The 25025-nt window shown below is 38.9% G+C and overlaps 1 protein-coding gene across 4 annotated transcripts in view; it reads left to right on the top strand.

Moving 5' to 3' along the window:
• The first annotated feature begins 272 nt into the window (after window positions 1–272).
• AUTS2 (activator of transcription and developmental regulator AUTS2) overlaps window positions 273–25025 on the top strand; it is a 1214671-nt gene continuing 1189918 nt past the window's right edge. For all 4 annotated transcript variants that reach the window (XM_066576435.1, XM_066576444.1, XM_066576451.1 and 1 more), the window contains exon 1: window positions 273–562. In XM_066576435.1, coding sequence (XP_066432532.1) covers window positions 287–562 — 276 coding nt within the window. In that variant the 5' untranslated portion in view covers window positions 273–286. The remainder of the gene's footprint in view (window positions 563–25025) is intronic.

Here is a 25025-nt window from a genome sequence, read left to right as displayed (position 1 = left end):
TAGGAATTTCTGGCTTGTGTATGTGTGTGTGGTGGAATCACACTATCTATCTGCACCAGGGAAGGAGCAATGTGCTTCTCAGGTCTTCAGCCTTGATTCTTCTTTTTAGCCTTTTTCTTCGTGATTTTCTTCTTTTGCAAACCGTGGTGGGTTTTATTTTATTATTTCTTCTGTATCAGGAGGGGAGGAGGTGGGGAAGGGGAGAGGGAGAGGGGTGGTTGCTGGTGTCTCTTCTGCTGCTGCTGCTGCTTCTGCTGCCTGTGCTGCTGCTACTGCTGTGGGTGCAATGGATGGCCCACGGTGCAATGGCTATCGCAAGAAGAGGAGATCCAAATCCCAAAGGGATAGGGGAATGAGGTCCAAAGGAGGATTAGGGCTTTCCAGGACCGGCTCTTTGCTTTCTTCTTCTGGATCTGAGAAAGAAGACAATGGGAACCCGACTGCTTCTTCCTTGTCCAGACCAAAGCCCCCTAGGAGAAAGAGGAAAGAGTCCTCCTCGGCTGAAGAAGACATCATTGATGGATTTGCAATGAGCAGCTTTGTGACTTTGGAAGCGCTGGAGGTAAGGCACAAGGGTGTGTGTGCATTGCTGTATGGGGGTTCATTTAAGGTCCTAATGTTTTGGAGTGTAGGGAGGAGGATGAGGGGGAAGGAGGAGGTTGGACCCTTGTCACTGCAGATTGCATTTTAATCCTTTCACTGCAAGCTTTCAGATGATGATGATGATGATAAAAGGATAGCCTGGGCTGTCAGCAGTTCTCACTCACATCCCTCCAGCAAGACTGGGGTTAATAGCCACAGCCAAAATGGAAATGAACTGTCTGTGTATAATGGATGGGGTGGATTCATCATACCTGCATGCCATTAACTGGTTAACTGCTCTAGTTCATATCCCAGTTGAATGTTCAGTTTATTCATGGCTGTGGATTTGATGACTATGATCTGGGAGTGGTGAAGTTAGCAGGGTATTGTTTAGAAGGACATGATGCTGCTAGATGACATTTGGATCCAGATACATTGACTATACTGAGTATTTATCATTCTGCTGCCCAGGCTGGTACACTGAGCCCTCATCCTTGCTGGAGGGGTTAATGAGCAAATCAAATCCTCCCTGCTGACGTCCTATATTAAAGGCTTGTCCTGCTATTGTCTGTGCAAAAGTGAATTTATACTGTTCTCTGGCAGAGCCTTGCTTTATGTGTGACACTTGGACACCTGCAGCGCTTTAACAAGGGACCAAGGGACAAATATATATATATATATATATATATATATATATATATAGCATAACATATCAATTCTTCTGATGCTCGCTAATAAGATCATGATTCTGGAAGCTCTTGAATTATTTGGATACAGATGGCCCCTGTTTATGTTATTTTGCAGAACCTAAAATACCAATGGTCAGCAATGAAACTTCTTTTATACCTATAGTAATTTGCATGCATGCTCCAATGACAAGAGTTGGAATATTCTGTGATGTCACTGTTGAGCTTTCCATATGCTTCGGCTTGTACTTGTGGCTTTAAACAATGTGGATTCATTGTTCAAGGTTATCTTAATCACAGATCAATTGATATGTGTATAGGGTATGTATATAGGTGATATGGGATTTTTGATTGACACCATTATGATTAGTGCACAATGGCCATAGATATAATAAGCAATATTCCTGATTGTTAGCAATAATCATGCTGTTGATGGGGCCAAGATCATTAGATTTGATCAGAGGGGATTCTTTAGAAAATGCATCTGATGTTTTACAGTTGTAATTATTGTATATTGTCTTCTTGGGATCTCTTAACAATAAGTCTTAAGGCCCATTAATCATATATGAATTTATTAGCTTCACTAAGATTAATAGTTTTGTTTATCAGACAGTCAGCTGATCACGCATATTGGATGGTTACATCTCTGGTCGGTTTACACAATGTCTGTCAACAATTAAGTGTTGCTATATAATTAGCCAATCACTTTGCAATTGACGCTGCATTTTTTGGCAATGTATTGTCCTTTTTTTATGAAGCAAATAGTGTATATATGCTGTAGGTTGCCTTAGGAAATGTCCCACCAGAGTGACTGCAGGCATATATTGTTGTGGTTGTCTTCCACTGACATTGGATGTGTTTTGCATTATGCTTTTGACCAAACTTTTCTGTTTCTACCAGCTGTTATTGTTTTTGTCAGCAGAAAAAAACATCTGTTTAGGGTACTGTACATGATTTAGTTCATTCACTTGTTGAGGAATGGATTCCAGATTGCTATGCTGGTGTGTGAAATGAGCTATATGGGGTGTATGGTGGGAAATTTGCCAGTACACTCAACATCTACAGGACTGTGCAAAAGTTTAAGGCAGATGTGGAAAAAAAAGGATACAAATAAGGATGTTTTCAAAATAGAAGTGTTAGTAGTAAATAGTTTATTTTGACCAATTAACAAAATTCTAAGTCAGTAAACAAAAGAGAAATCTAAATTAAATCAATATTTGGTGTAACTACGCTTTGCTTTCACAACAACATCAATTCCTCTAGGTAGACTTGCACATAGTTTTGAAGGAACTCTGCAGGGAGGTTGTTCTAAGCATCTTGGAGAACTAACCACAGATCTTTAGGCTTGTTCAAATCCTCCTATCTTTTCTTGTAATCCCAAACAGACTTAATGTTGAGATCAGCGCTCTGTGGGGGCCATATCATCACTTCCAGGACCCCTTGTTCTTCTATACGCTGAAGATAGCTCTTAATAACATTGGCTGTATGTTTGAGATGGTTGTCCTGCTGCAGAATAAATTTGAAGTCAATCAGATGCCTTCTATTTTTGAAAAAAAATACTGATTTTGGTGCATTTTTTTCCACATCTGCCCCAAACCTTTGAACAGAACTGCATGTTTCATCTGTGATATGAACATTTAAAACAAAGTGCATAAAAGCGTTGGTTAGTTGTAACAGTTTAACCAAAGTTAACTAGTACAGCATTTGTCAAAATTGTTCACATTGTGTGACAGAATCTTTGTAATTAAATAGAATTGCCAAGGATCTCATATATAATGGAATTAAAAAAGTTCCAAATGCTAAAAAATGTGCTGATCAGAACATTAGATTTAAGATCCATTTAGAAAAGTAAAATAGTATGGAGGGGTTTAATAATCATCTGACATGCCATTACAATATAGCAGAAGATGGCATTAGTAGGGGTTCATAAGCTTCGACCCCACCAATAGCGATATTGACTAGGCCACAGTGGTTTATTGAGCACCACACATCTTTGACTTAGTGTGGAGATTTCTCCTAGTTATGCTGACTCTACGATCCCTCAGTAAAGTGTCATGGCCTATTCATTTTTATGATGTGTGGGAGTCTCAATTCTTGAGCCCTCGCAGATGCTATCATCTGCGATGTCTGCATGACATGTCAGAGCATAAATAAAGGTGCCCATAACTGCAGAAGTTTCTGTGCTCTCACTTTCTACTGAAATGGTATAAACTAGTTTTATTTGGAGTTTTAGTGACTTCTAAAATGATTCTTTGTTAGAAAAGACTGGCGGCATTTAGAACATTTCACCTCTAAATGGTTGCTGCTGAGCCTCATGCTGGGTTTCTTGCACACAGGACACACAACTTTCTTAGTTTGATACTCCTTAAATTGTTGGCGAATTAGACATTTTCACACTTGACAACATGATTCGTAGGTGTAACATAGTTAAAAAGGATGAATAGTCTTAGTGTTTTCTATATTATCTGGGAATCCTTGGTTGTCTGTCATTTATTTCATGATAGTAACATTTGGTTGAAATGCTTGGGAGACACATTTGTAGAAGAAAATTCAGTGAGCCTAGGGAGCGTTGATCCTTAGTGTGAATGCCCACGGACTGATTTGCACCGCGTTACCCGCTGCGGAAATCCGCATGTGAATTCTGCAGTGGCAAGGTTCAATTGACGCTAATAGCTTTCTGCCTGCACATATGCGGATTTCCACCACGGGAAAAAAATTGTGGCATATTCTATTTTACCGGAAATCCGTGCAGAAAATCATGATCACTTGCTGGCAGTTTTTCGTTTTGAATCGCAAACTTCCACTGCGGAAATCCGTTGGTGTATTCCGCATAACTCGTGGGCATGAGCTCTTAGTCTGAGTTTACACAGGGTGGAATCCCGCCAGAAATCTTGTGGTTTTGCCGCAGTGAAAAACCACAAGATTTCCGCCAGGATAGCACAGCTTCAAAACCCGCGGCTAAGCCGCAGGTTTTGGAGTGGCTTGACCGCATGCTTTTCCATCGCGGCCGGCGCTACCATAGAGAGGAGCGCAGCTGCAACGGAAAGAAATATATACATGCGGTGGCCGAGGAATCCGCGCCGCAGCGCCAGCTAATTCCGGCTTTGTTGCGACGGATTGTCCGTCCCATGTGGGTCAGATTTTTGACAAATCTCGTCCACATGGCTGGCTAATCCCGGCATTAGCGGCTGCAGGCGGATTTGCCGCAGCGAAAATTCCGCATGGCATTTCCGCTGCAAATCCGGCCTGTGTGAACCCAGCTTTATGCTGTAACACATGCTATATAGAAAGCAGCTAGGCATATTTGTATTCTTCTGTTGCATAATAGTGACAAATGTGTGCATACAAAATGAATATGACATATGAATACTCATTTGCTAGTGTTTCCTTATGTTCTTGAAATGACTAAACTCTGTATACCTATAATTGATGTGCTGGGGGATTCTACTAAGTGCTGGTTATGTTCTCTATGCAGAAATGTACATGCATTATATGTTTCTGCATTCTTTGGACCTAATGTAAAGGTTCTGTGTTTTCAATAAAGACTACAATATTGGTTAATGAGGTGTTGTCTAACAACATCAATGTGAACTTATGCAGAAGTAATGATGTGCAGTGGAGTTTTTACATCATGTCAATAGGCCTATCTAAACAGTCAGCCTATTTACATATGCATAGATGAAATAATAGCAGGTCATAATGTAAAACTGGTCCTCTCTTATATGATAACTTGCTTGTAGGAATAGTATGTTGATACAGTGAAAAGTAATGATGTGCTCATTATGGAAATTGAATGTATCAGTGTACAAATATTAACATATGTAGATATAACAAGAAACCCTTTAAATCACCTTATGCATGTATGTAATTGCCAGTTCCCATCACCCATGATGTATCACTTTGCTGACATACGCAGGATAAGTGCATTAGAGAACTTGTATACAGCAGAAAGCAATACTCAGCATATACAATATGTAGATTGCAGTTATCTGTATGAGGCCTTGTGCATATGATGGAATATGTAATAACGCTGTTGCTTGACAGTACTGTTAGAAAAATGTGTGCACTGTAAAATGCCGTTTTATGGTCATATTTTTGCTTAGGTTTAGCATAAATTGCTGATATCATTAGAACATAATGTCTCATCTCACATAGTGTTGTAATAAATACATCGTCGGAGGATACTACAGTAATGGCTACTGAGCGGACTATCACTGATTAATTACAAGTGATGGCACAAGACTGTAATGGCAGAATAAAATGCAGCTTGCCCTGTTCCTCTGGTACAGATAATTCTGTTCCCTCTCCAGACGAGTCAGAGATCAATATAATGTCACTAGTCTACTCATCTCATTCCACATCAAATATCCGTATACCTCAGTTTTCCTCATTCACCCTATTCATGTTATCTGGCTGAAAATGAACCAAAAATGTGATATATAGGTTCTGCAAACACAGGCCTGACGTATCTAATAGTAGTTCATTCAGATTTGATTTCTAAAGCATTTTGATGACTTGCTTTATCATGGGCAGAAAGATGGGGATAGTGGAAGCAATGTACGTTACCAGCATCTCAAGAGTACTGAAAGTGAGTACAGCCCAGAGATCTAGTCGGGTCAATTCAGTTAGAGGGTCTCCTGCTATGCAGGCAACTACACCTTTTTCTAGTACTACATGATAAATGCATGGAAACTGCTCATTGAGAATATTTTTCTTTACCCATATCCCCCTTATAAAAACAGTCTAATAACTAGATCCGGTAACTCCAGATTTTGCCTGAATTTCCCATCATGTTACCTCTCTGTACCACACTTAACATCATTCAGATACATATGGAGTTTTTATTTCTTAAGGGGGTTATTGCATGTATCATTTTTGTACTAGACGTTGTCAATAGCTGCTTTAAAGTGTTTCTAGCGTAAAAATATGTACCTTTTTAATGATTTTTTGCTTCCATGTGTTCCCCTTTGGCGCTGCTGCTAATCTGCGCTGCAGATCTATACAATAAATATGTTATTTAATGGTGGGACCTTAAAGCGGACCTGTCACCACTCCTGGCAAGTTTGTTTTAGTAAATACTTGCCTTCCCCATGAAATAACTATTCTGGAGCATCTTTTCCAATACCTCTGTGGTCCATTCCTCTGGTATTCCTCTTGAATATTTTTTTAAAGAAATTACCAACTGGGTGTTAGTATTCCACTGTCAAAGAGGTGTGTCCCTACACTGATGTCACTGATTGGACAACATATGTTGTGTAGGGAGGGACACCTCTCAACTGGTAACACCTTATTGTCAATTTATTTATACATTTCTAGGAGGAATGACGGAGGGACAGCACAACACAGAGTTCTAAGACAATATGCTCCAAAATTACTACATTTTTAGTAAATACATTTATTTATTAAAATAGAAATGTTGGCTACTTGTAATGATTTATTTAAAATCCAAGTAAAAAAAATCTAGTGACCTGTTTCAAAGGGTGATGTACTCTGCCTGAGAAGCATTGTGATGGTGTATGATAACACAGGCAGTGCACAACATGGAAATATTTAGACTCTGCACAGAGCTCAACATATGCATGTTGTCACGGCCCACCATCTGTGGCTGAGGATTGGGACTAGTGTAACGTCACAGCATCAGTGCCGTCCCACATAATCCTCACACCATTGCATGCTCACTTGGAGCTAGATGGGGACACTTCTCTGATTGGGTAGCTGGGAGGTGACATGCCAGCTAGCCAATCAGCTTTGGTTTGTGTACATTTATTACCGCTGCTCCTCACAGACGGCGCAGTTTATACTCTTAAGCTGAAGAAGTTTCTCATCTTGTTGGAGGCTTCTTGTCTGGACCTGCTTTCCTGCACTTCACTGGTAATTAGGGGCTTCCCAAATCAGAGTTTCCCCATATTCACTGTTTTGTGTTTCAATTAACAGTTTTGCGTCATTCATTTTTAGGGCCCTTGCACACTAGCTTTTTTCATGCACGTTTTTTTTCATTTGATTTTGCTGCCCTTTTGAACACAAAAATCAATAGGACTTTCTAATGTTAAAAACGCATCGCACAAAAAATTGCAAGTTTATGCTTTTCGACTTTTGTGCGATGCATTTTTAACATTAGAAAGTCCTATTGACGTTCACGTTTAAAATAACGCAGCGATATCGAGTGAAAAAAAAGCGTGTGAAAAACGCTAGTGTGCAGGGGCCGTTATACTTAGTCTGCTCTCACATAGGCGTCTGTAAAAACACTGCATTTTTAAACTCACCCCATCATTGCAACGGGTGATGAGGTGCATTAAAAATCACTGAAATACACAAAAACAGAGCAGACAGCATTCAAAAATCATGGCATCAGAAACGCCGCACTCGAATGCTTGTCTGTGAAGCCCCATTAAAATCGATGGAGGCGTTTGAAATACTCCGGACAGCGGAGCAGCTGGAATTCTACATCAAACAAGAATGGAGCAACATGCCTCTCCCAAAACTCCAGCAATTGTTCTCCTCACTTCCCAGATGTTTACAGACTGTTGTAAAAAGAAGAAGGGATACTACTAGAGATGAGCAAGCATACTCGGTAAGGCGATATACTCGAGAGAGCATCGCCTTTTTCGAGTACTTGCTGGCTCGTCCCTGAAGATTCAGGGGGGGCCGCAGGGGTGAGCCGCGGATTGCAGAGGGGATCGGGAGGGAGAGAGAGAGGGATCTCTCTCCTCCCCGCTCCCCCCTTGCTGCCCTGTGCCGCCCCCGACCCCCAGGGTCCCCCCCGAATCTTCAGGGACGAGCCAGCAGGTACTCGAAAAAGTCGATGCTCTCTAGAGTATATCGCCTTACCGAGTATGCTTGCTCATCTCTAGATACTACACATTAGTAGTACACAAGACCCTGTCCCAACTTTTGTGATATACGCTGCTGCCATCAATGTCTAACGAGTTAATTGTTTGAAATAAAATGGAAAATGTCTCACTTTCACCTTCTGATATGTGTTCTACTGTGAATAAAATATGGTTAGATGAGATTTCCAAACATTGCTTACTTTTATTCTGTACATTCATTTACATTCTACACAGCCTCCTAACTTTTTTGAAATTGCAATTCTGCATCTTAGGATCCCCCCAAAAATAGAGATTCCCTCTCCCCTCCCCCTGCAAGTAGCAGCAATCAAATAGCTAAGTGCAAGAGTGTATTCAGATGCTGTTTTATATCATTCTTTATTTGTTACATGCAACTAGAAATATGAATGGCCTGTCAACGTATTCCTAGTAACCCTAGTGCTAGTTGGAATAATGTCCAGAAACCTGTGTGGAAAGGTCTCTACCATGATTCTCACTGCCCTGACTACCCTCCGCATAAATATTCTGACCGGACAGTCCTGCATATTGTAATTTGTTGTAATTACTATGTATCTAATCTTCTGATTGCTAATTCTATAAACAGCGCTATCTATTATCTGCTGTGCTATTAGTTATGGACCTCTGTGCAGAGCTGTGTCCTTCAGTAATAGTTATGGGATTCAGTTTTCAGGAGATTGATTAATAAGAAGAAACCTACTACGGTGTCTATCAGGTGTTCTTTAATGTCATTAGTGGAAAATTAAAATCTGACAAGAAAATCAACTATTTGTTACATGTTAATGCTTCATAATATTCCGGATTAAGCAGACATGTTCATTTGATGGGCACAAATAGGAAATACAGTCAGGTAAATAACAACAGATTTATTCCCCAGTGGGCATTCTAGAAATGTTTGATAACTATGTGATTTATCATTGCCAAATTCTACTAACAATGGAGCACATTCATGTATAATGCATCTCACTACACTTCTTTATCTGAGTAATAGCTGGAGATTAATCAAAGTATATGGATTATTCGTTTTATTATTTTATATTGAACGTGCCATAGTAGTAGAAAAAATAATACTGCATATGAATAAATGTCATACGTTTAAATGTTAAATTCTATTATATAAAGTCAGACTCATGAAAGCAATGACAAGGAGATAGTCACATAATCACCAATAGTTTATATACCTCAGCCATAAAAAGAAATCCTATGGATGACCGTTCATTTTTAGCGTTTGCCTACTGCTTATCAAGACTTCAATGTTAGTGATGAATGGTGAATGCTATCATACTATATATACATGAGTACTATATGATTCTGGGAATTGTCATTGGAAAACTTGCATAGAACATCTGTGTCTAAGAGGTCCGTGAACAGGTACAACACTCTTACACTCCGCAATCAGATGTTAGAAAATTGACTTTTCTGTTGTATGATATGATATGAGTTAAGGCCCTTTTACATGAGACAGTTTTCAGGCCCTAAAGCTCCCGACAGTCATTCTAGGGATAATCATTCCAGTGCTTTCACACAGGAGCCATGATCGCTCCAGCTGCCTGGCTCCATTTACAGTAAACAGGCCGTCGTTGATAGATGAATGACTGCCTGTTTATACCGAACCATCACGATTTCCTTTTTGTCCCTGCTTAAACTACCCTGTTTCCCTGAAAATAAGACATACCCTGAAAATAAGACATAGCATGATTTTCCAGAATTTCTGAGGATGCAAAATTATTTTTCAGGCTTTTTGAGGATGCTTGAAATATAAGCCCTACTCCAAAATTAAGCCCTGCTAACAGTTAATTAAAAAAGTCAATTTAAATAGTGTCCAGGCAGCTATACATGTAAAAAAGTTAAACCTGTTTGAACAAAAATTAATATAAGACACTGTCTTATTTTCGGGGAAACACGGTAAATGACAAATGATAAGCGAAAGAAATCATCAATTGGGACAAGCTAATTTCGACTCCTGTTAAACTCAATGGGAGTGAAACTAATTTGCCTTCCTGAAGATCCCTACAGCGGCATTCGTATTCCCTGAATGTGGCTCAGTGGATGGTACTGTTGCCTTGCATTGCTGGAGTGCTAGGTTCAAATCCCATCAAGGACAACATTTGCATGGACTTTCAAAAACTCCATCCAGTGATGTCCTGCAAAGAGCCATCACTCTTGTTCTTTCACCTCCAAAGGAGGTGGAGAAGAATAAACAGAAAGATTCTAAAACCTGTTGTCCTTGGGCAGATTTGAATCTAGAATTCCAGCACTGCAAGGCAACAACTGAGTCATTATGCCTGATCTTCCTTCTCTAGAGGAGGAGATGAAGAAGGAGGAACACAAAGAGAACATGCAGATATTGTCCTTCGTCAGACATGAACCTATGAAGCAACAGTACTAATAACTGAGCTGTCATGGTTGTTCTTCTTCCTTCTCCTCCTTCTTACTTTTTCTATGTCCTCCTTCTCCAGAGAAGCAGGAGGAGGAGAAGAAGGAAAGGGGGAGAAGGAGAATCTTCTTCACCTTCTTTCCTTCTTTTTCTTCTCCTACTAAGGAGCAAGCAGGAGAAGAAAGAAGAAATAAGCTTGATGGCTCAGTGGCTAGTAGAGTTGCCTTGTAGCGCTGGGGTTCTAGGTTCACATCCGACTATAGAAAACATCTCAAGTTTGTATGGTCTCTTTATGTTTATTCTTTTTTTCTTTTTATTCCATCTTCTCTTCCTCGGGAGAAGGAAAAAGGCAGAAGGAAAAATAAGTGTGGTGGCTCAGTTGTTAGCCCCGCTGCAGATCTAGGTTCAAATCTGACCAAGGGCAACATCTGAATGAAGATTTACAAAGTCCATGCAGATGTTGCCCACTGAGCTGCATTCATTGAAACACACACCTGCACACTTAGTTTTATCGCTTGGCCGATCACAACCAGCAACACTATTATATAAAGGTACTGTAGACTGAGTCTGCTAGTGTGAAAGCTTCATTTTATTAGCAGTTCTCCACTCTGACTACTAAAGCGGAGTCCCAGGGAATTTGGGATGATGGTAGGATATATGGACAGAGATGATTGTTCTAAGAATGTGACTAACAACAGGCATAATCGTGCGTGCAGTTCTAGGTTATAGCTCAGAAGCAGTACAAGATAAGTAATGTAATGCATTTACAAAGTTACCCTGCTTTGTATGTGGAATATACAGTTTATACATTGCAAAATACTACTTTAAAGGAGGTTTCTCGGTTATACAGGGTGATTAAAAAAGAATGGTGCAGAAGTAAAGCTGATTTCTTCATACATGAATTGACATACAACAGCCAGAAAGATATGCAAAGATATAAGAGCTCTTAAAGTTTTTAATGTACCTTACAGATGTTTGATGTAGACACTGTTGATGACATGGCAGATGTCAAGTCGGTATCCAGTTCTGCCCAGACGTGTTCCTACATATCCTGTGCTATGGATTAAACTGCAGTGGCAATGTATTGTTTTAGGTTATCTAATGTCACCAGCGGTGTCCACATTGAACATCTATCTATTAGGTACATTAAAAACTTTAAGAGTTATGCTCACTGCTCTATTGCTCCGCCGGTCCAGCATTACTGTCCCTTTCCTTATCAATGGCTTTATTTATACTGACTACAGTAGTGATGTCAAATAAACACACACGATTGGTTCAGCCCATCACTGGCCTTAGCGGCATATGGCTTAAGGGTGCAGTGGTCACATGCATATATGGAATGTCACTGCTGCAGTCAATGTAAAGAAGATCAGCATTGAGTACAGGACCAGTAGGGGATTGGAGCAGTGAGTATACCTAAGTTTGTTATTTGAAACCCTCTCCTGCCTTCCGTTCAACTTGGAAAACTCTTTAAGCTTCAATAATAACTTATCAATTTGTGAATTGCATCTTAAATTGTTAGGTTTAGGGGAACTATTTCATATCCAAAGCACTTTAACCCTTTGCAATCCAATTTTGGATTCAAAGTTTCCTAGGGGGCTTTCTCTTTCTGCCATTATACAATGGTGCCATCTGCTGGCTAGAGCCAGTACTGCAGTATGTGACATTCCGGAGAGGCCCCCGACAACAGAGCGGCCAGTAATTTACAGTAAGAATACCCTGCAGGACGTCTTCCGTTGTTGAAGCTGTACAGCCTTCGATCAGAATGTCTTTAGACGTCAGACAGTGGATTGGAAAGGGTTAAGCATTTTTAAGGTATGATGTAATCTGGCGAAAAATTATGGTGAGGTTTTGATGTTTACATTAGTTTACATAGGAAGAACTCTTTTATGCGCCTCCGATAGAATACTCAAGAGATAATCATGTACAGTATTTTTAACCAACGCAAATTACTGTATTTTTGAATGCATTGGAATATACAATATAAAGAGTGGGGACATTGCACTGAGCATGTAATAATTTATGTTTATATTACACATTAGAGATGAAAATCTAAGAGCACGCCAGACATATTAAGATGACCATGAATTTTTCTCCTCCCTCAATCAATGACTATGATTGAGATTTATAGATTTGTTAGGATCTCAAAGCTCCAGTCTGTCTGGGTAGATTTATCTCTGCATTGCCTACATTACTCTGCGTTAATTCTCTTCATGCTGACAACAGCTCTTTGCTTTTCCTGTATTTATAAAGAGAAACACTATATTTCTGTGCTTGCTTCATTGAGCTGTGTATAAGGCAGTAGCAGCACAGGTGACATATCAGCTGGCATGTCATCTGCAGCCACATGCCACCTTGGTTGGGCTGCATGGCAGACTATGCTGGAAATTGTCCCTAGCTATTGTATGTGGAGGAAGCTTTTTGCATCTTCATCTATCTGTCTGACATCTGTGGGACAACTTGAAAATATGATTTAACAGAGCACACAGGGTATGCTTTGACCCTTACTAATACTGTATGTGACAGCGCAAATCACAGGCCTTTATACAGTTATTATCAACCCAGTAATTTATACCCTTGTGCAGAAATATACAGTGCATGCCATATCAAGGATTCAAGGATCTCTCTGCTATTGAATAGTATATACATCCACATAGATGAGTGACAAAGCAATGTCAACCTGCATAAGTACTGCCAGTGAACATCTTATTTGCATGCAAATATATTTAATGCAGTTCCATCAATACTGGAATGTTTGAATATTGTCAGACGAGATCTTACGACACCTGTTTGACAGGTATGACAGGGATCAATAATAATCTTTGCAGGCAATGTCTGCTGGTGTATAATCATCATCAAAAGGAACTGGGTGCAGTATATCTCTTCCTGCTTTTTCTTTGTCAGCTAATTAAAAATACATATCCGGTTAAGTATTAGCTATAACCATATGCTGCAAGCAAACAGTACATGAATAATTGATAAAAACGGAATACTTGCGTATGAAATGAAGTCTTAATGAGGCAGTCTATCTATCTATCTATCTATCTATCTATCTGGCTATCTAGCCATCATCTACAATATCTAACTGGTTATCCCTTATCCACCCATCTATCCATCCATCTAATATCCATCTATCTATATATCTATCTATGTGTTTCATATCTATCTATCTCATATCTATCTGTCTGTCTATTTCATATCTATCTATCTATCTATCTATCTATATATCTCATAGCTATCTATCTGTCTATCTATATATCTCATATCTATCCTCATATCTATCTGTCTATCCATCATCTACAATATCTAGCTAGTTACCCCACATCCACCCATCCATCAATCCTTTAATCTATCTATCTATCTATCTATCTATCTATCTATCTATCTATCTATCTATCTATCTGGCTATCTAGCCATCATCTACAATATCTAACTGGTTATCCCTTATCCACCCATCTATCCATCCATCTAATATCTATCTATCTATCTATCTCATATCTATCTGTCTATTTCATATCTATCTATCTATCTCATAGCTATCTATCTGTCTATCTATATATCTCATATCTATCCTCATATCTATCTGTCTATCTATCATCTACAATATCTAGCTAGTTACCCCACATCCACCCATCAATCCATCCTTTAATATATCTATCTATCTCATATCTATCTATCTTATATCTATCTTATATCTATCTCATATCTATCTCATATCTATCCTCATATCTATCTGTCTATCTATCATCTACAATATCCAGCTAGTTACCCCACATCTATCTATCTATCTATCTATCTATCTCATATCTATCTATCTATCTCATATCTATCTCATATCTATCCTCATATCTATCTGTCTATCTATCATCTACGATATCTAGCTAGTTACCCCACATCTACCCATCCATCCTTTAATATATCTATCTATCTATCCATCTCATATCTATCCTCATATCCATCTGTCTATCTATTATCTACAATATCTAGCTAGTTACCCCACACCCACCCATCTATCTATCTATCTATCTCATATCTATCTATCTATCTATCTATCTATCTATCCATCTATCTCATATCTATCTATCTATCTCATATCTATCTATCTATCTATCTGTCTGTCTAGCTAGTTAGCGCATATCCATCCATCTATCCATCCATCCAATATCTATCTATCTATCTATCTATCTATCTATCTTATATCTATCTATCTCATATCTATCTCCTATCTATCTATCTATCTATCTATCTATCTATTGACAATGGAAGTTGGGTGAGGAGAATAAGTACTCTTTTGTTTTATTGTTTTGTGATGTGGCTCTACATTTTGAGAGTGATTTTCTCTAGACAACCCCTTTCAGAGTAAACTGCCAGTCATATCTTAGATGCCACAAATGACATTGCACAGTAGAGTTAATAAGAGATTAGACATTTGTGTGGACATTTGCCCTTTAACTTTTTGAGAAAAAACACTGGGCTATCATGGGAAAATGACCAGATTGTGATTCCTCATTTCAGCACTGGTTTTCTGCATTGGATATGAAGTAATGTTGAAGAACAGTGGGACTTGCCAAGAACTGTGTTTATGTATGGTGTCAGTTTATTTACTGTCTAACTTGGTTGTAAACTGCTGAGGAATCTACAAGAGTACTGCAGTGTAATACTACAATGACATGACAGCCATAGAGCTTTCATTCATGTAAAGTACACATCGTACATCAGCTTCAAACTTATGAAAGTGATTGTTCACTTTTAATACTTTTTTCACCTATAAAGATAACATTCTGTGCTGATTAATTTCATAATCTAATCATTTTGGAATCCCAAATCCTCTGCTTCCAGTCAAACTTCCATGCATTTAATTAAATCAGGAAAACGTGCCAATTCAGTCAGTGTTGGCCAACAGTAACACTTCAAACCATGTTTTGTCCTCCTTGATCTTCCAATAAAATACTGTATACAGTATCTAAAAAACGATACATACAAGCTTATTGTACCTGAACAGGCAGAAAACAGTATATGAATACTTTTTAAATACATCTTTACATTGTATATTCTTGTTTGGTACAATTAGTTGAAGCTCGTTTGCTGTAAGAAAGTACCTCGTGGTAAAATGTACAGTATTACATGAGTATTATCCGCCTGTTATTGTATATGCTCACTGTCTCAGGTATATCTATTATATCATATACTGCAGTAAGAACTTTTTGTATATAATGATTTCCTGCTGTATAAATTGTACAATTGTGTTTTATTGTTTGGGGGAAGTTTATCTTTGAACAGTAAGGTATAGTGAATTTTAAGCTAAAGCAGGAGTTGAATCACGAGCCTTAAAAATAATGAGTCTATTTTATATTGGAAGGATCTGGTTTCTATATTAGAAGCATGTGTTGGCTGACTTGAGTCATGATCATGTTTAACCCTTTAGATTTCCAAGACCCTGGAAACTGACTGTAGAGATGTAAGAAAGACACATTAAATATAATACAAGTAACAATAAAGCTAGCCATGCACATTAGATAAAGGTTGACAGAACCCATTTATTTCGGTTTGATCAACTAAACACCAAACATGTATGGGAGCAGCTTAACAAACGTCTGGAAAATTAAGGATCAGCCATGTGGATTTTCAGTTGTCTAATGTTGGCTCCCCATTGAAAAAAACATGCATGCTCAGCCAGTGCAAGGTTATAATTGTAATGCAGTACTAATTGTGCTCCATTATATATACCAACAGTGGTTAAAATATATAGCCACGCAATTTTAGTTAGCACTGGCTACTATGATGCAATAGAATATATTCTTGGTAACTTGGTAAGAAAGTACTTCACGTTTTGCCTTGTGTAGGTCTTCAGGGTTCTCAGTGGTTTGTCTATTATTCCTCTGATAGTATCCATTTCTTTGGTTGTTAGTCATCATTCAACTCCAAGTTGCTTTTTTTGATGATCTGGATCTTCACATAGTACAGAAGGTCCACAATAAGCTTCAGTCTTCAGTACTAGTACCAGTACTACTTCCAACTAGTAGAACAGGTTTGACTCAGGTGGGGAACTTGATAGGTTTACCAAAGAATCTAGATACAAACAAGGGATCAGTGTTTTATAGGTGCGTTGCTACCTAACTTTTAATATAATAAACCCAATAAACCCAACCAAGGGCAACATCGGCATAGAGTTTGCATGTTCTGTACTTGTTTATATAGGTTTCTTCCAGATATTCTAGTTTCATCGTACACCCAAAAACATAATGATAGGTTAACCAGCTTATTATGAAAGTGGCCCCAGTGTTTGTTTATGAGGCAGGGAAATCAGATTGCAAGGTCTACTGGGTACAGCAGGGGTGTAGTGAGTGGGAGGTACAAGTGCAGCACCAGAATGGGCACAATTAAATAGAGAGTTGGAGGGAGCACAGGATGAGGGTGTCTAGAGATCCTTCCCTCCTACAAGTGTTCCTTTAAGTTACAACAGTCAGAGCTTCTTAACAGCAGTTGTAACTTCTAGAATCATAGAATGGTAGAGTTGGAAGGGACCTCCAGGGTCATCGGGTCCAACCCCCTGCTCAGTGCAAGATTTACTAAATCATTACAGACCCAGGTGTGTGTGCACATAGGGAAGGGGTACCACACTGAATCTTTGCCCCAGGTGACAAAGTGCCTAGCCTCTAAGATACATGTTCTGATGTGAGTGAAATATATAAGCAGTGACAAATAAGATAAATAATAGATACTGTGTAATATACTTATTGAGGACACTTATATTCACTCGTATAAAACTTCAGTTAGACTCACAGTTAGTGTTGATCGAGCTTTGTTTACATACAGCACTTTCTTGCAGCATATTGTGCCTTGGGGACTTCCATTTAAATGAACTTAAGTTATTAAAATTTAAACCTCTTCATTCAATTAACACCATCACATATAAAACACACAATAAGGAGAGCATTGCTATTAAGGAAACAATACCAGACAGACCGTAAAAGTAACACATTGTTATTTATGTCATCGTTAAAAAAGCAAATACATATCTTGCAATTAATTCAAAAGTAAGTGGGGTTGTTTTAGTAGTGATTTACAAACATACTATAGATTGTAAATATTACCAATTAAACAATGCGATGAACTTCCTAAATGAGGTTGGAAAAAAGACAAAAGTCTATCAAACTCGTATTTCTATGTATTCCAAAAATCTTGACCAACTGGAAGGCAAAATAAATCCAACAACTAGATTACACTGTACTCATAGTTTCTTTTCGTTATCCATAACAGAAGCTTCTATTAAATCCCTTGATTCGTTTGCCTACTTCACGCAACCACTATATGTCCCCATTTTAGCCTCCCATTTTGTTCACACCACCCCTTATGATCTAAGTTTGGCTTGCAATTGTTTGTCACAAAGATGGCAATATTTGGCCATATTACTACTATAAGGTTTTGAGCAAACCAGGAAAACCCTTTTTCGGGTCAGATTTTGCAAGCAGTTCGATTTGGTGAGAACCCGAACCTTGAGAGGTTCATCCTAGCCGAACCCTCTAAAAGAAGAAGATGCTGGTGGCAGGTGTGGTTGCGGTGGTGGTGCAATGTGGCTTAGTGATTACCACTGTTGCCTTGTAGTGCTGGGGTCCTATGTTCAAATCTGCAAGGACAACATCTGCATGGAATTTCTATGTATTCCTTGTATTCCTTCCTCTTATCCTCTTCCTCCTTCTCCTCCTCTGGAAGAGGAAGAAACATGTGGTTAGCACTATTGCATTGCAGTACTGGAGTCCTAGATTCAAATCTGGACAAGGAGAACATCTCCGTAGAGTTTTTGTGTTCTCCCTGTTTGAACCTAGGACTCCAGCACTGCATAACCACTGAGCCACAACCATCACAAATTTTAGGGGTATTGATGAAGCTTCAGTTTGGTTTAAACTAATTTGGCAAATGCCCCAAACTGAACTTTTCAAAAGCTTGCTCATCTCTACTACCATATCAAAATATAAGTTATTTGGAACCTAATACTTAACGTACACTTTGGGGCACGCAAATTGTGTAGCACTAGGAGACAATTTAATGGAATAGTTAGATGATAAGAAGTTATTACATTGAGATTTAATTGCAAAAGGATACTGTAATATTATTTAATAAGAGGATTATTTTACAATGTGGACATGTCATGTGATGTTTCCATTTTATTACATCGAGTGTGAGAAAATTCATGCAACTTCATACTTCTGAAAGCCACAACATTCGATTCACACTGTACAACCATTCTGCATTTGAGTTTGCTCTGCCGAAGGTATTGTCTATGACTGGCTGAGTTTAAGGATGTTGGTATCTGGAACCATACATGGTGATGATTTGGATGTAGGGGTAATAGTAAATTATAGACATACAGTTTACTGATACATATGTTGAGAAGTGTGAAACTGACCTTTGGAAGAAAGTGGTATACTTGGTTTAACAAAGGGATTATATAGTGAGATGGGGTATATTGTGCACCCTTTCATTCTAAAATCCTTAAATGTGTCTGTTATTGAATGAGACAGACAACTTTTGTAAATGGGATTTAGTTCTAAAAACAAGCTTGTATTTGTTGGATAAATGTGGTGCTAATTTCTCACCTGGGAGTATTGCAATGTCAATCCCTTAGTGATAATGAGATGGAAGCACTTTTGAAAGGAGTTCTTTTCCTCTCATTTATAACGGTGAATGAGCTTGTAATGTAATATAAAACCTGTTTTTTATAAGGGAAAATAATTTTATGCCTAAACTGCAGGTTTCAGAGCATTGGTTTAATGCTTTCTCAGAAGCAGAATTGAACAACGGCCAAGTTATGCTGGATGCTTGCATGCCAACTAGTGTAAGTCATATATTGTTCTTGGGTAATGTACTGTATTCTCTTTAAAAGCTAGTATTTAAAGGAGACTCATACTCCATAACCATGTTCTGTCTGCTTGGCTGATGCAACATACCAACACACATTGCTGCAGGGGGTGGATCTGTTACATTTCTAACCTTTCCAGAAGGTTGCAGTAAAATGAAGCATCTATTAACATTACCATTGGGAGTCTTAAAAGCTGAAACTCTGGTCTCTGAGTCTCCAGTATTTAATCTGTTTGTTATTTGTTTTGCTTTTTTGCCATAAACGCTTCAATATTTTGTATTGGCGTAGTCTATATTTTAGGTTTTTCATTATTTCAGTTTTTTTGAGCACTTGATAGTATTTTTGCATATTTTTTGTTCTATATTTTACTTAAATATGTTATCTGTGTACAGTTGTAGATAATAGTGGTCTTTTACAGCTATTGGCTTAAAGGGGTTGTCCGGTTACTATATAAAATTGTAATGGCAGGTGCAAATGTGATAAAGCAACAAATCCAGTGTTACTTACCTGTCCTTAGCCCCAGCGATCCAGCATTGCAGCCCTGCGGTACTCTGGTGTTTGTTGAGGAAGATATCTGACCATTGTAGCCAATCAGAGGCTGCATCATCATTGCCTGTTCTCCTGGCATCAGCGCTTACATCATGTGCACCATGATGCAAGCAATTCGCATTGGTGGTTCTGCAGCCTATGATTGGCTGCAGTGGTCAGGCGCTATTTGGTGACAGCATTTTCCAAAAAAACCACTGTGAGGACCATGGTTTTTAATTTTGTTACATGTGCACCTACCGTTAAAATTTTCATATACTAACTAGACAGCCCCTTTAAGGTGGATACTTTTAAGGCAAGTTTGTCCTTTTGAAATAAAACCCAGACACGTAGATTTAGGAGAAGCGATGGAAGCCACTTTTTAAAAACTGAAGCTAAATGACTTGCAGAGGTTGAACAATCCTTTGTCAGAACTAGGAATGCCTGCTCTTAATTCCCACCACCTGCCAGCCAAGGGAAGAAATTATAATAGTAACACTGTATCATGGAATTGCTATTTAAATAGAATCTGACACTAGGCAGACAACTTTAATGAAGAGCATTTATAAGATGCTGACAGTATTGTGCTCCAGCTAGTGTTCAAAAACCCGGCACTGTGCTTCACAGGCTATCTCTCTTAGCATCACATGACAGCATCTGCATGATACCTCTTGGCCAATCAAGCTGGGGGGGGGACTGTAACCAGCATAATGAATGCCATGAGGATCTTATACTGTAGAAGTCCTTTATAGTAGGTTGATATAATCAGTTTAAAGGGGTTTCCCACTATATGAAGAAATGACATACCGCTAGGAAAGTCTATCACTTTATGATTGGTGAGAGTCTAATTGTTGGGACCTTCATGATCCTCAGAAGCTAAGCGCTTGAAAAGGGCTGAGCTGAGCATCATTGTGAAGAACAACGGCCGTAGGGAACCCTGTCCATTTCTCTTCAGAAGTGGTGGGAATCCTGTGTGTCAGACCCTCACTGAGAAGAATGGCATCTTAGTGATACTGTGTGTCATAGCATTCTAGGATGGGAATAAACCTTTAAGTAAAGAAGGCTCTTAGTTGAATTCTACTTTGTTTTCTTCTCTTGATTTTGGTTCTCCAGTGGAGAATTCTACATACATCAGGGCATATTTCTCATTTGAAAGACACTTCCTATCCACAGAAGATGAATGTGGATATAAAGTGAATAAATTCTGCTGCAAAAGGGGTAAAAAAATGTTTGCACTGTGTAAAGCTTGTCTTTTTTTTATATCCGAAACCTGTTTTATGACCAATGTGTATTTATATATTTATGTTTCATTTTGAATTCTGTTTTTATTGAGTTTTTGAAATATCGAAAAGTAACTCTGGCCACGGTTTACAAAAACGATTTAAATGCCATACTGTACTCTATCAGTACTTAAAAATGGTACATCTTTAATCAGCTTCAACATACACAGTACATCATATAACAGTTGTGATTGTCACCAAAGTATCCAAGCATATATCCCTAATATAAACAACCAATACATATGACCAAAGTGTACAGAGATACATGCATAGTAACTAGTCCAGTGGAAAAATCAAGTATGTTTTATTGTCTTGTAAGCCTCCTTGGGTTTCCAGGCTTCCAGATGGACGTTAGTCATATTTAATTGAAGACTAGACACAGAGTTTACAAAATCTGTTACTTTCCTGCTGAAGTTAAAGAAAGCTTTGTCATCTAGCTGTCATAAATAATATAGAGACAGGTATAGTCACTGGTAATATATCACCCTGTATTATAACCACAATATGAATTTTATAACTCCCCAGTGAAATCTCCTCAGTGTGCTTACATTGTGGTTGTAATGGGCCAAGTACTGTATAAAACCATTCTTTATACACGGAAACATTGTTTATTATTTTGCTTGTATTGCTTTCTGAGTATGATATTTCTGCTTACGGCTTTTTGTACTAGGTGAGGGTGGCCATAAATGGTGAATTGGACACCTACTGAGCTTTCAAACTATGCTTAAGGGTAGACTCAAATGGACGTATGCGCAAAAACTCTTGTGTAAGGCTGGGTTCACACAGGACGGATTTGCCGCGGAAATTCCGTGCGGAATTTCTCTGCGGCAAATCCGCATGCGGCCGATAATCCTGGGATTATCCAGCCATGTGGACGAGATTTCTCAGAAATCTCGTCCACTTGGGACGGCAAATCCGCTGCAGCCAAGCCGGCAGAAGCCGCTGCTGCGGTGTGGATTTGCCGACCGCAGCATGTCCATTTTTTTTTCCGCTGCGGCCGCGCTCTCCTCTATGGGAGCGCCGGCTGCAGTGGAAGAGCGAGCAGCCAGGCCGCTTCAAAACCGCCGTGAGTTTTGAAGCAGCGGTTCTCCCAGCGGAAATCTTGCGGCTTTTCGCTGCGGCCAAACCGCGGGATTTCCGTCGGGAATCCGCCCCGTGGGAACCCAGCTTAAGTGTAGCGCATATTTGCGCTTGCAGGGCCATTTCAAAGGGCCTTCTAGATGTGTTATTTTTCGCACAGAATTGCGCAGGTATTGAGGCTTCTGTGGGCCTTTGGTGTGCAAATGCGCACAAACATAGAGCATGCTGCGTTTTTCCATGTATCAATAAGTTTTTTTGGGGTATTGCACATGCATAAATACGCATGCAAACATGCTTGACGTGAGTCTGTCCTAAGGCCGCTTTCATATTAGCATATTTTAACTCCGTATTTGGTCTGTATTTTGTAATACGGAGACAATGTAAGTCTATTTGTCTACTCACATGGCTGTACTTTTCATCGCCGTTTTTTGAAAGCGCAATATAATGTATTTTTGTCCGTTTTTGCCTTTGTACTCAGGAGACTTATCTAATACATATGGCCGCGCCTTGTTACTTCTTGGGCATATACTGTAAGTTTTATGTGAGCTGCAATGCTGCACATATATGCCTAGACGTTTTAGAGCACTGCAGTGTCACTACTGCCTGACTGGTGAGTTACTGGAAGAACAAAAGATTAATATTATCTCCTGCTTAATCATACAGTTTGTGCATGAACTGTTTTATCTGATAGGACCTCAGATAAATGTCAAAGCACTGGAGCAATTCTATTAGATTTCTTGAAAATAACTACGGAACTGAAAAGAACTTTATGCATGAAACAGAGAAGAATTGTAGATAGGAGAGTGATGCAGTGCAAGAAGATGTATTGTATGATAAGAATAGTTAGGAATTACTGTTCACAAAGCACATGACTACAAGCCAGCAATTACTCAAATGGCCTATATCTTCAGATGTTCAGTGCATTATTTTACTCCCTGAACTTGATTTAAAGGGATTATCCAACCTTTAAAAATTATGGCTTATCCTTATCTGATCGGTGGGGGTCCATTGCTCTGGATCCTCTCTGATCAACATCTTCACTATTTTACATCTAAGCACAATCCTGTTCATTGAATCACTGGATTCATCCATTGAAGTGAATGGGACAAGCCTGTAGTACTCAGAACAACCACTATAAATAATGCAGCAGGATTGTGTTCGGATTAAACATTGAACATGCTGCAGCGTCACTGCCCCTTACATGAGTTGACCAGAGGGGGTTTTGAGTGGCGGACCACCACCAATCAGATATTAATAGTCTATCCTGTGGATAGGCCATCCATTTTTAAAGGCTGGACAATTTATTTAAGGGGAAGAACAATTTTAGCAACGGAGCCCATGAGTGTATTTGTAAACATGCCTAATACAGATGCACAGCACAGACATATTAAGGATGATATTGCATCAGTTTGTCAACAAGATGATATCAGTGTTACAGATCTGTACTACAAATAGCAACTTTTCTAGGGAGGAATCTGAATTTGTGAACAACAGATGAGAAAAAAATATGCTTGGGTGAAAGTAATAAGCAGAGATCTACAGCAGAATGCTATTCCTTCTGTCGGGCAACTCTGGGGTTCTGTGTACTTTTTGGTAGTCAGTATGCCGAAAAGTAGCATAAAACCATGCTTGGTAAACCCACAGATTAGACTCCAGATCAGTGTGTTTATATGCATTCACCCACACCATAACAGAACCATGCTGTTTGTACATACTATTTATAGTTTACACTAACAATGTTACGGCGTGTTATGAAATATTCAGTGTTAATTGCACCCACTCACCAAATGTAATAGCTATTTGTTCATTGCACAGTGCAGAAAGTTACTTCAAGAAAAAAAGAAACCTTTTGTGGGTACATTTTATCTGTATCTTGGACTATTATCACAATTCTATTCTTTTATAGTATGCAGTCCTAACCTCTCGCTCATGACCTGAAGGTTGCAGGTTCAATCCCCGTATGGTTCAGGTAGCCGGCTCAAGGTCGTCTCAGCCTTCCATCCTTCTGAGGTCGGTAAAAAGAGTACCCAGCTTGCTGGGGGGTAATAAATTAATTACCTGAAAGCACTGTAGGATAAGTTGGTGCCATACAAATAACAAGTCCCTTTCCCCCTTACCCTTATCCTTGGAAGAATGTAAATAATATACAGTACATAACCTCATAGGTCAACCTCAAGCAGAATGACAGATGTTGTCCATGATTAGAGAACCATGGCTTTCTTTCAAAAACAGTGCCACACCTGCTCACAGGTTGTGTATGGTATTGCAGCTTGGCTCCATTGAAGCCATGTTTTTCTGATCCTGGACAACACCTTTGAGCAAATATGTTTAATCAGAGCATCTAGATTAAGATTTAGAAATTCTCCACGTTTCAGTCAGCGGTAATGTCTAAAGTTTCATTTCCAACAATAGCACCATATTGGGACATAGCTTTTCATGCAGCTTTCTAGCAAATCCTTAAAGTTGCGGTAGAGAAGAAGAATGACTTTAAAGATGATGTGTAATGCTTACGTAACGCAGATGACGCGGTAGTGCAATTTGTTTTTTCTTTGGACATTTCCTTTGTCCATCGGCACTGGGTAATATGATATGCTCTCAGACAAAATTACTCCTGCATGAAATTTCAGAAATGTGCTGTAAAATTGTACTCCTTCCTCCATTGTGTGCTTTGTCACGTTTCTTTAAAAATTGTCAAGCTAGCAAAGTGAAAAATATGTTAGAATAGAACTGATTTGCACCATTCTAAGCCAAGTAGACACGAGATTAGTGCTAATAGAACTCAGAATGAAT

This window comes from Eleutherodactylus coqui, chromosome 1 (genome assembly GCF_035609145.1).
Source record: "Eleutherodactylus coqui strain aEleCoq1 chromosome 1, aEleCoq1.hap1, whole genome shotgun sequence".
NCBI lineage: Eukaryota > Metazoa > Chordata > Amphibia > Anura > Eleutherodactylidae > Eleutherodactylus > Eleutherodactylus coqui.
The sequence above is the reverse complement of the archived record's forward strand: the minus strand, read 5'-3'. Positions and strand labels throughout refer to the sequence as shown.